Source organism: Glandiceps talaboti, chromosome 2 (genome assembly GCF_964340395.1).
Source record: "Glandiceps talaboti chromosome 2, keGlaTala1.1, whole genome shotgun sequence".
Lineage (NCBI taxonomy): Eukaryota > Metazoa > Hemichordata > Enteropneusta > Spengelidae > Glandiceps > Glandiceps talaboti.
The window spans coordinates 21679979-21692670 of record NC_135550.1 but is presented as its reverse complement, the minus strand read 5'-3'; the positions used below and the strand labels follow the sequence as shown (position 1 = coordinate 21692670).

Below are 12692 nucleotides of genomic sequence, written 5' to 3'. Positions count from 1 at the left end.
TTGCAATAATTTTCATTTTGCAATATTTTTTGAAGTGAATATTAGTCGAGATGAGCACTTCAGTGTCCGCAGAAGATCTTGCCGAAGATTTCTCTATGTTTGACATAGAGTTGAATGATGCTGAATTAGTTGATAAGCGTAAGTAATCACTACATCCACGAGTACACCGTACCCAGTGCCGACATGTTTGGGGACAATAATAACAGCCGAGCCAGCTAGCTGTGACTAGACTGAAGTTAAGGTTGTATTGTGTGATTGTGAAAGTTATAACTTTAACACTGTCAACTCGATAGCTGTGACTAGACTGAAGTTAAGGTTGTATTGTGTGATTGTGAAAGTTATAACTTTAACACTGTCAACTCGATGTGAATGGAGTGTCGAGGACCATTCCAGCCTTGGGTATCTGGTACTGGAGAGTTGTTATTACTAGCTGACATATTTTTAGCAGTCCAGGAAAGTGTATTTTCCGTGTCTGTGAAACTTTCAGTAAGACTTGTACACTTATAATAGCATCTGACATGTAAACGTAATTTAGAAACACATGCAGTGCTGATGGATCCATTACAACTGTAAATAACTTCCAAATCTACTTGTGTAAAAAACTTCACCAAATTCAAACATTTTTTATTTCATTTGATAATAATAACAACTTAATACACTACTTTACCTTCAATGGGTACAGTATGGTAAATGCTAACAACAACAAATTTACTGTTAAACAGTAACAATGCAAGAATTCTCATAAAATATTAAAAAGAAATTATAAACATTTTTTTTTAAAATTTACATAGAGCATGATGATTGGTCATAATTTTAATAAAAGAAAAATGTTTTTCAATTTTATTGTTTATCCCACTTTCCTTTGAATATAGTGTACTGGACAGTCTAAGATAAAATGAAACTCACCATCTAGTAAACCTAAATTACATCTTTTACAATATCTTAAATCAAAAGGAACCTTTGGTGATCTCCTTCCTAACTGAATTTCTAAATTAAGATAACAATTTTCTGAAATGAAAATCTGTAAATAATATTTAAATAATTCTCAAAAGTATTGTCATTTTTAAATAATCTATATGTTCTGAGTTTATTTTGTCCTTGACCATGTTACAACTATTTGAACATACATACCAAGCATCATGACAAATCTATTTACATAAGTATTCGACATATGCATTATGCTTTAGCAATAGTGATGGTGATACACATGCACATGTAAATTGGAATTGAAAATTCACATTTGATAATAAACTGTATTGTTATCATAACATATATCGACATGTAATTGGTTATTAAGTTACATTATCATTAGGTTGGACTTTCCTCTAATTATTGTGTTTTTTCAATGAACAGTGAAAGAGTTATGTATGATATTCCGGTTTGACAGTTCATCACTGGTTGATGAATGGGTAGCCTTTTCACATACACATAAAAATGTATCCTTGTCCATGGAGTCTGTGGAGCAATTTGAAAGAGAGGTATGTATATAATAGTACTGGTTTGTTGTATTAATGTTGAACTCATGTCTGCATACAACAACATACTTTTCACAGTGTGCTGCAGGTTGTTGGTGATAATTGATGTTCAAAATTGGCTACAACAAAATACTGTACAGCTCAAAGAATGCTTTCCAACAGGACTAAGACTGGGCTGGCAATAGTGCTCCACCAGGTTATGGCAGCACCAGTTCAGCAGTCCATTGTTAGCATCAGGAGGATGGTGTGCCACAGTTAGGTTGACAAACCAGAAAGTCTGAAAGATTCTTCAGCTTATTATACATGTATGATGTAGCAACCGAACCTGTGCAACATGCTTTACATATACATTTTCAGTGTAAACGTACGTATAGGTGAGACAGTTCAAAACTAAGCCTCAGCTACAACTGAGAAGCAAATTTTTAACTTCTTAGACAAATATGATGAAGTTTTGAAAAAAATATGATGATAACTAATAAAATTCTTCTTTCCATTATCAGAAACTGAGCAGAAAGTCACAGAAGCATAAAACACCAAATGTGAAGAGAGAGAAGCAGAGAGTTTATGACATCAGTTCCATGGAAGTACTGTATCCTTACCAGACTTATAGATCTAAATGTTAAGTTATAAATACTGATATGATCAGTTGAATTTGATCGAAATGCTTTATGGTAAAAGAGCAAACTTGTGTCGCTTATTGTTAGAACACCGATATGCTGTAGGTGCCAAAATCATAGCGATATATGCATGTAATGTTTCTGTTGAAAGGAATATTGCTTCTTTGAACATAGTCTTAACATGGGAAGTTGATGAACATTTTGCAATGATTACTGCAGGTATAGTTGCCATCCTAAAGTCAGTACTTTATCATGGTATCTACAATACCCATAAGACATCCTGGTATCCATCTTCTGTATGGGGAACAAGTTACTGATATTAGAGAGGTTTAGATGCGCGTATGTACGTGTGTTCTATACGTGTAGCGTCATAGTCACGTGATTCGAAGCAACTCAGGCGTTCTGTATCAAACGACGCTACGTCAAAATGGCGGTCTACACGTATCTGTAAATACGTGTTGAGTTTTTGTCATTTTCTTCGATTCAAAGGCGTATTTTTTATATCAAAGTTCGGAAGCGTAACGTTAAACTAATTGTTTGGTTTTTGGTTTGGGTAGTTGCAGGAAAAATGGCAAAACTACGGACAAATTTAGAAAACAAAGACGTGTCTGGCCTTCTGGAAAGAAGATGTCAACGTGCACGTTCACTTTCCACTATTTTTCACGTTTGTGTTTAGAACGCATAACTAAACACAATTTTGTACGCGTCATTACTTGTACGCCTGCACTATCATGCTCCCGTAGACGTACGCGTTCGAACGTGTATCTAAACCTCTCTATTAACACATCACATACTACTTGTAGCCCATTTGAATAAATCCTGGAGGGGGCTTACAGATTCTGAATGAATTCCAGTTTGTTTCCCAGCTATGACTAAGTCAATCTTTTTCAAACTTTGTACAGGAAAGAAACACTATATTAACATACACACATTTTGTTTCTGTAATTTGCCAAATCTGACTGAATACATTGTGACCATACAGAATACATTACATGACTTCCTTGTATATTCCTTACACTATGCATATAGTATTGATGGAAGTGATGCGGAAGATTTATTGAATGCATACTCCACACCAGCTACAAAGGTAAGTTTATGTAACTATACCAATTAGGCCTTATCACTCATCAGTTACATATTCACTCATCAGTTATGTATGGGTGTGTAAGTATGGGTGCATGTGTAGGTACATCAGGGGAAAGCCAAGTCCAAAGACGGTAATTCCAACCAGCAAGTTTATACTACATTGATGATGATGATGATGATACACACGAGAAACTGCAAATAACTGTAATATTGCCAATGTTCATATTTCAATTTCACAACCGCTGAAAAGTTATCGATGAGATTGTTGATTTATGATTGAAGCAGAAAGAAATGGTGGAATTGACAACAATAATGTTAAATGTAATTAGGAAGTGTTTGATATTTTATAGTTATGATATTGGAACTTCATACTTTTACTCCAGGGATAGTTTGTGCAAGTTCAATTTCCATTTTCTCTAAAATAGTTCATATTGAGATATACATAAATTTGTACATTTTTCTTGACAGGGTAAAAATAAAAGGCTGCACACAACACCAGAGAGTGTCACTAATAAAAGAGTAACTGGTATAACTGGAAGTCCTTCTATTCCATATTCACCAGGATCACTTCCATCACCTGTGTAAGTACGCCAAATCATTACAGAGTTAAGGCTTCCATTCTATGATTTCAAAAAATAATTGTCAATGACCACAACCCTATCACTGTTTTCTGGGTGAATGCTGTTTACATTCATAGCCATGAACCAGAAAGGGAAAGACAAAAGAAAACAGATTTTTTTTTATTTATTGTTCTTTTTGAAGTAACCTAAACTTGAAATAATGGGAAGGTACATTGATGATTGTGTTTGAACAAATGTGTTAATAATATATTAGTATGAGCCAGTACATATAAGTAATAGATTCTGTGTAGATTTCACTTTCCTAACAACTTTTTCTTTCAGCTAAAATTATCAGACAAAAGTTTTGGTGACATGTTCATCAGACTCGGATAGCAACTAACTGTTAATATTAACTTACTTTTTTGGTCACAACATGTACTCTGAGCTGTATGGAATCATGATGTTTATCTGCCAAGTATGGTGATTTACTGTCAAATTTCTTCTCATAATTATGATGTTGTGGAATTAGAATTAAGAAAGGACTTTGTATTATTTTCTTTCCGACAGAGGCACGCCATCACAGAAATACACCAGTCGTAGTAACAGAGGAGAGGTGGTATGTAAATTTGGTGAGATGACAGTGAACACCTGGCAGGGATGTGGTCCGGATAACTGTACAGTAGAGGTGTACGACAGAGACAATGCAGTAACAACAAACTTTAAATATATGTTTCAGAAATATACAGATAAAGCACATGGTATGATATATGCAGACTTGATAAATTCAGATTTTTGTGCAAGTAAATGATAGTGATATCAATGTTGTTTTGCATCAGCCTCTTTCCATAATGACATTGTAATCTTGTTATAGCACTGTACAATTTGCTATTTGTTGTCCTATTCAAACATTTTGTGTTTATAATGTCATTATAAGGCCAAAAAAAGAGAATTGTTTCTGGTCAGCACGCGCATCACTTAAATACCCCCGAATCGGTCTCTTTTTTGTGTGTGTGTCTTTAGCCCATGCAGTCAACAGATCCAGGGGGAGCACAAAAAAAACCCTCCCTACTTCGGTGAAGACAACTGCAGAGCCAATCAAGAACAAGCAAATGACATCTGTCCCACATACACACTTGCTTTAAAGTACTAAATAAAAAGAACAGTAACTGTCATAAATAGTAGATTTAGTGACAGGTTTGTTTAGAATTAAAAAAGAATCACATCCTCACACCACTTTAGACAAAATGTCCTGACCAGAAACAATTTTTGTTGTTATTGGCTTAGTTACCTAGCATTAAATATTTCTACACAAAGATGATAACATCTTGTCATTAGAGTGAACAAAAAGAAGCAGACATACCTTACTTACCTGTGTTCTTGTCATATTAATAATAAAGGGTATATGCTCTTCAGTGTGCCCTCCAATGATAGCCAAATTTTGTTGTTGTGAGTCAAAAATGATAAAAACTCATTTTTTGTGAGTCACCACATAGTAAGGGATAGGGGAACACCAAATGTTGATGTGTCACTAGAAATTGTGTGTGTCAGTGGTGAGTGGCTTAGAGGGCACACTGGTGTTCTTGTAGATTATGACTTGCAATGTTTTTTTATCATAATTATCATAATTCATGCAAATTTTTTGTCTTGTTTTCCATAGTTTTGAATGATATAATTGAAGATTTGGGTTATGAATTACAGAATGCTAATGTGATAGAAAACCTGTCTCATGTTGCACTTCCTCTCCAGGTATGATAATGTAATTAACATCCATTGATAGATTACAATATCTTTGATGTCAAAGGTTTGGATAATTTTTAGTTCACAACAGTTGAGATATTGATGAATGAATGAATTCATTTAGAGATCTGCATGTCCAGAATGCTAATCATTGTATCAATAAATACTTGGCTGATAAGTTAACTACAGACTTCCAGACAAGGTTTGGAGATTTAAGCCTCTTGAGGTCCAAGTTCTTGTAAAATATAACAGCTGTTAAAAGAGATTATATAATCTATCTTCACCGCTTGGTCTTTATCCAATCACAGGAAACTATCACTGTGGCAGGACGTGTTTGTTGTGATGGTAACGGAAGGATGAATTCCCAGTCTGTGATGCTGGAAGGTTCAGTGGAGTCTTCAGCCGGGAAAAGAGTGTCTTTGTTACTCAGTAGTCTGAAGGAATATTCCCTGTTTCCTGGTCAAATTATCACAGTGGAAGGAATAAACAGTACTGGTGCAAAACTAGTTGCCAATAAACTCTATGAGGTAGGTTTCCTAGGAGATGACCTTTGTTTAGGTCCCTGTTCCCAGGTCAAATTATCATAGTCAAAGTTTAAGCAGCACTGGTGCAAAACTAGTAAAACAACTCTGGTAGAAAATGTAGGTTTCCTTGGTGATGGCATCCATTTATAGTCCCAATTTCCTGGCCATAGAATGTTTATGCAAACATGTAGTATATCACATACAAGATAAGTTATATATTTTTGTCATATTTTCAGGGTGTATTATTGCCATTCAGTGATCCAGAAACCAGAGATGCAGGCAAACCTCTTCATATACTTACAACTGCTGGTCCATATTTTACAACAGACAGTCTCAGCTTGGACCCTCTTATGGACTTCATTCAAGTCTTACTGAAAGAAAAACCTGATGTCTGTATTTTTGTAAGTACATGCAATAAATTTCATTTGAAGGTATTTTTATACCTTGCCACATTCATGACATAAGAAATCCTGTGTGAATATGGCTTTTGTATTCTGTTATGTTGAATGACATAAAAATGCCTACAATAATAATAATAATAATAATAATAATAATAATAATAATAATAATAATAATAATAATAATAATAATATAATGCCTAGTTTAAAAAGAACAAAGATGTGTGGGTTTATCAGTTGCCAAGGAAAACTGCTCAGTCTCCTTTTGTAATGCATCAAGATTGGCAGTTACTTTATCGATGCCTGTGATAAAAATGTTCTGTTTGGTTCAACACCACCACATGTCAACCCATTATGGTATGCAGAGATACTGAATAATTGTGGAGAAAGCCAATAGATTCTTAAAAACTACTAGACTGGCATATTGTGAAGTATAATATAATAAATTGCCTCCCAGTGTCATTTCTTTACTGCAGATTCCTATTCATATACCATATATAGTTTTATCTTTGTATTGTCACATGTACCTTTACTGGGTTTAAAAGTACAAGAGATCTAATAATCAACTTTACTTCAACAGTTTGGTCCATTCCTTGACAGCAGACATGAACAAATTGTGGTGAGTTTTCAAACCCTCTAATGGTAGCCAAATTTTGTTGTTATGAGTCAAAATGAGAAAAATTGACATTTCTTGTGAGTCGCCACATAGTAAGAGATAGGAGAACACCAAATTTTGGTGCGTCACTAGAAATTGTGTGTGCCAGTGGCGCGTCAAATTGGCTTAGAGGGCACACTGTGTCTGTGTCTGTGTCTACACATGGATGTGCATTTACTAATGGTTGTGGGATCTTTGATGTTATTGACCAGTGAATTGACTAGTTTTTCCATGGTAGGAATTTTGGCAAATATATTGGTAATATTCAAATTGAATTCTAGTGGCATTGAATTTAAATCTTAAATCTCAAATCTTGTTTACCCTTCAGAATGGTATGGATGGAATGGATTTAACTTATGAAGAGTTCTTCCTGAGAATAATACACACCATAGTAGAAAGTACCACACTGTAAGTCAACAAACATAATTTGAATATATCTATCACTGAATTTAACATGTGTCATCTGTGTATAGAACCACAATGGATTAGGATATCCAATGTAGTTAGCTGTTTCTTGTACATAGTGTGCAAGGGTTTGCCTCATAGTTTATTAGATGGCATGTGACCAGTTTTGTTTTATCCCAAGTTCAATATCATTTTCTATTTATTTGTGTTTCTCAAGACTAATCTAACAAGATTATTTGCATCATCAGCATCAACCCTAAAATGTGAATTGTGAAATTTCTCTATAACCATGACTGGTATGGCTTGTTACCTAATGGCAGTGTACCCAATGGCCATACATTTTCGTATGTAGTTTGTATTATAAGAGTATAATCAAATGGTCGATGATTTTAGAAGTCTTAAAGAGACACATGTGACTGTATTTGATGTCACCCTGTCTTGTAGAATGTAGAAACTATACATATCAAACGATGTATTAAAGAGACATTTGAAGTCATTCAGTCATGTTAGGTTTACCTAAGCTTCTAAAGTTGGATAAATATCTTCATAACCTTGTTTGCACCACCCCATCAATCTTGATTTGTTTTCTGCCCTATACAAGACAACTCGGTGCTTTTCAGTCTTCACAATATGAGTTACTACAGAGCTATTTGCATGTTTGATACTTTCTACAGTCCATGAGTACAAAAACTGTTTGAATCATCTTCCAAATTATTGCAACAATTAGAATGTCATGTACTTTATATTTCAGACTGAAAACACAGCTGGTCTTTGTACCATCCCAGCGTGATGTTCACCATGAGTATGTCTACCCACAGCCTCCTTACCAGGTGAAAGATCTCCCAAAACAACAGGTACAGTTTGATGAAGTCAGGATGTTGTCAATGCTACATTTGAAATTTATGCATTCCTGTCTAATAAAAGAGACAAATTCAGTGACTGCAAGATGAGAAATGTATTGAGAATGAGATGATTATACAACACACAAACTTAGTTTCTGTCACTATAGAAATAAGGATACTGAGTAGTAGAGTACATTATAAACAGGTGATGTGGGTATCATTAGTTCTGAAGTACAGGAATTATGATACTTGAACATTACATTGCTCAGTTCTTTGTTCCAAATTGATATTTATATGAATATATGGTGTGTGCAGCTGTATGCTTGTGAGTGGTAGAGTTGAAAAAAGTATTGTAATCGGGAGTTAATGTTTACTCAAAATGAGATTTGCTCTTCGCTAGTTTTAATTGGCATTTATTATTGACTGACTCTGAAAAACAAGAATCTTTACTCTTACTAAGATGTTAATCTTCCTTGTATGTTCTTTCTCAGCTTGACCGAGTACATTTTGTATCAGACCCATGTACGCTTAATATCAATGGTATCATAGTTGGACTGACAGCATCGGATATTTTATTTCACCTTGGAGCTGAAGAGATTTCATGGTACGTGTGTATTGTTTTTGTTTTATTTTATGGGACTGGAAGGGATTATACATATATTATATTATAGCATTACCAATTCCAGTGAATTTTGTGACGTCATCGCTGTACATTATTACTGATAATGTACTCCGTTATTGGGCATCGCGGCCCCGGAACGAGCATAACAATACAAGCTTATTTATTCTGTTTCTTCATACGACTAGGTATTTTTTCGAAATATATGTTGTTACTTATGATTGTCATTTCCACTGTTTAAAAATACAACGCATTCATGAAACAAATTTGTGTTCACAGCAGTTCATTGAAGTGTATATGTGTGTGTACGTGTACGTACGTGTGTCGCTATGATTAGTATTCAGCTTCCGGGCCAAACATGGCAGACGATGTTCAGCGCTGTGTATATTATACATTGTTTTGCGTTTCTCGGTCTACGAATTCACTGGAATTGGCAAAACTATAAAATAATAACAATAATGTACGCCCTCCCAGTCCATAATGGACTCAAGCAAACTTTGCACTCCATAATGGGCTCGGCTGTCGCCTCGCCCATTATGTCGTTCTAAGTTTGCTTTCGTCCATTATGGGCTGGGAGGGCGTACATTATTGTTTAATTATGTTGTGTATACATATCTCTTAGACTTCTTTCAATGTTCTGGATGTTTGATGCAATCTGACAAGGTAAGGTTTATTGGCCAGTGGGATTTTGAAATCTCCCTTCGTGTATAATGTCTATATTAAACCATGGCATTTTCACACCATTTTCCTATTTCTGTCAAAAATGTTGCAATACCACACAATCATTGTTGCATTGGAGGGAGGAGGGGGTATGGTTTTGTAATGACTAACCTTTGCTAGGCACTCTTCCAACTTTTACTAACATACAGTTTTACTGCCAAACAACCAATCGATTTGAACGGATTCCTCTTTTAGGCCTGTAGCTGGATCTGATAGGCTGGCCAGACTATGTAAACACACTTTAACACAGCATAATTACTATCCACTATATCCACCTGCTGAAGAAATGAACGTAGATTATGAATATTTTGAACAGTTTGCTAAGATGCAAATCACACCAGATGTGTTCATACTGCCATCAGATCTCAGGTTCTTTATCAAGGTAAGGAGAGCAGTTTTAGTTCACCCATGAAAATGTTATGTTTTAAAGGGATATGCCACGCCAGGAAATAAGGGTGTTTTCGAAAACTTTGGGTTCTAGTGAGGCATCTCATGATTTTACATCACAATGTATGTGCATTACATGCCATGAAACACCAAGTTGAAATATAGTCATTCATTGTTCAGAAGATGTCTTTGTCATGGTCATACGTTGTCTCATAGGAATCATTAGACTTATTTGTAATAACATGCAATAAAATTGAATATTCATGACTCACAAGTGTTTATTACCTTCAAATGAAACAAGGGTAATATGTGATTTAAAGGAGACAAGGTCAATTAATATTTCCTTGAAATCAAGACCACTTTTGGTGTTGTTGCTTACTCTTTGAATTTAAATTGTTACAAACTGTGCAGTAAATGCTGCAGATAATAAGTTGGATGTACAGTCAGTGTCAGACAAGTGGAGATTGAAATAAAGTGATCACTTGATAAGTAAAATTGTTGTTTCTATTACTTTTCTACAGGATGTTGTCGGTTGTGTGTGTATCAACCCTGGTCGTCTCACCAAAGGTCAAGCTGGTGGTACATATAGTAAACTGTTGATCCAGCCCAGGACAACCAGTAAAACTGGTGAAAGTGCCCGAGTTGCCCAGCAAACCAAAGCACAAATCATCAAATTATAAACAAAAACATTATGTCCAAAATGTCCATGATATATACACACAGAAAGAGAAAAAAAATGCCAATATGTACTGTTTTATTTATGGTCTTGAAGAGAGGTGGAGGGAAAACTATGAGTGACAAAACTTCAAACTAAATTCTCCATCTTGAACATGGGAAATAAAATCGCATGTTTTGAACTTTGAACCAAAGTTCCCATTGTTAAGATTGATGGCATCAACGTTTGTGAAACTCCACAGCATTTTACGAAGAGAATCTGTGAAGACGGTACTTCAGAGTGCATTCTACATTATCATATTTACTGGTATTAATATTTATACAGCATTGTAATTAAAAACGTTATATGCCAATAATGAAAATACAATATAAATGTACTTGGTATAATAGCTGCTCATATCTTTGACTTTGTATTTCCTACAAACACCATTGAAAATAAACATTTGATTTTGACAGTAGAATTATACCTTTATTTTAACAGAAGTTTTTGCTGGAACCTTTTACAAGAAGGTTCTTATACAGTGGTTATTGATGATTTTCATTGAACCAAAATATAATAAAACACAGTTTTCATTGGTAATTTTATCAAAACTACAGCTAGATGATGCAAGTCCTCAATCCTTACAGCTTTTTTGGAAGTCTGGATGATACGCATGTTGAAAATAGTAAAATAGCACCAATGGCACAGAAAACTGTATTTGGCTGTTGCTGTGGGCGTGGTCTTGTTACTAAGCATATTTGCATACATTTTCGGAATCTGATTCGCTTGCCTACCCTTCCTGGTGGTTTTTGACTTTAATTAGTCATTTACAGCCTGTGCGTGCACACACATTTCACCATGATGCCTATAGCACGTATTACTGTAGTCTTGCTGCTAGATGTTTGGGCTTTCTTTAGATACTATAAGCGAACGAAGTTCGCAGTGAGGGCTTGCCCGAACAGTCTAGCTAATGTCATTTTCATCCGGACATTCCATTGAGATTAGTGGGTTGGGCCATGTATGCATATACAGACTTTAATATATTCAATCTGTGCATGCAGGTGTTGACAAACACATTTATGTCATTACTATGTCTTATCAGTTTATGGTAATTGTGTTTGATGAGTGTGTAGACGTTGTCATTCATACATTTTAGTTAACGCCTTGGTGGTTATTTTTACAAGTCCCTCCTTAAGATGAATATGCATGAAAAATTAGCTATTGTCCTCTGTTTGTGCTTGTCGGTAATACGGTTCTCTGATTGGCAGTTATTTATATCCTGATGACATTTGCTAGACCTTGGATGTTCCATCCCCGATAGCTATGTTCAGGCGTGTGTCGTATTCTGTCGGAAGAACATCCGAGGTCTAGCAGATAGACTAGTACTACTCAGTGAACCCGAGTTCAGTTGTGCTAAAATTGTAGTCAACAATCACACAGACAAAGGAAAGTTTTATGAAATCTATTTATTTCGACAAACTACACCAAAAGAACAGGTCTTCCCAAAGTGTATTGCTTTTTGAAAAGAGACTCCCAGATCTTGTCAGCAGCCATGTTGCTCCTTACAATCGGCGACATTGTATTTCCCCAGACTCTGCTGGGGAGTTATGACCTCAACGGCAAGAGGCTCGGTAATTTAGACTATGGCAGGTTTGGTTGAAATAAATGGGTGGGTCACAGATAGGTCGACTGACAGGTTATTCCAATAGCTACCCCTAAACCACGGGTGTGCCTGTTTGGCTACCACAATCAAATGCCAAAATGGTGTCAACAAAATCAATATAATTGAGTTCCTTCTAAAGCATCAAGATTCAATATAAATTTCAAAAACAGAACAAAAAAAGACAGGCTCTTTATAGTAAAATTACTTTTCTGGTATGGATTGTTGTATGTGTTTTCAGATTGCAATTTACCACTCTCTTTACAAACATATGGTCATTCATGTGTGTGAATCTTCATGTCTGTTCACTGAATGATAATCCTTGAAAGATTTACCACACTGTTCACTGAAA

General features: G+C 35.3%; 1 protein-coding gene across 1 annotated transcript; it reads left to right on the top strand.

Annotated features, from left to right (window-relative positions):
* The first annotated feature begins 44 nt into the window (after positions 1-44).
* Positions 45-10910, top strand: LOC144453568 (DNA polymerase alpha subunit B-like). The gene is made up of 15 exons (XM_078144888.1): positions 45-138; positions 1354-1478; positions 1976-2064; positions 3122-3179; positions 3647-3759; positions 4306-4496; positions 5396-5484; positions 5784-6002; positions 6236-6400; positions 6978-7016; positions 7381-7460; positions 8209-8311; positions 8791-8903; positions 9834-10020; positions 10547-10910. The coding sequence occupies exons 1-15, from the start codon at positions 51-53 to the stop codon at positions 10703-10705; spliced, it is 1818 nt and encodes a 605-aa protein (XP_078001014.1). The 5' UTR covers positions 45-50; the 3' UTR covers positions 10706-10910.
* Positions 10911-12692: the final 1782 nt, after the last annotated feature.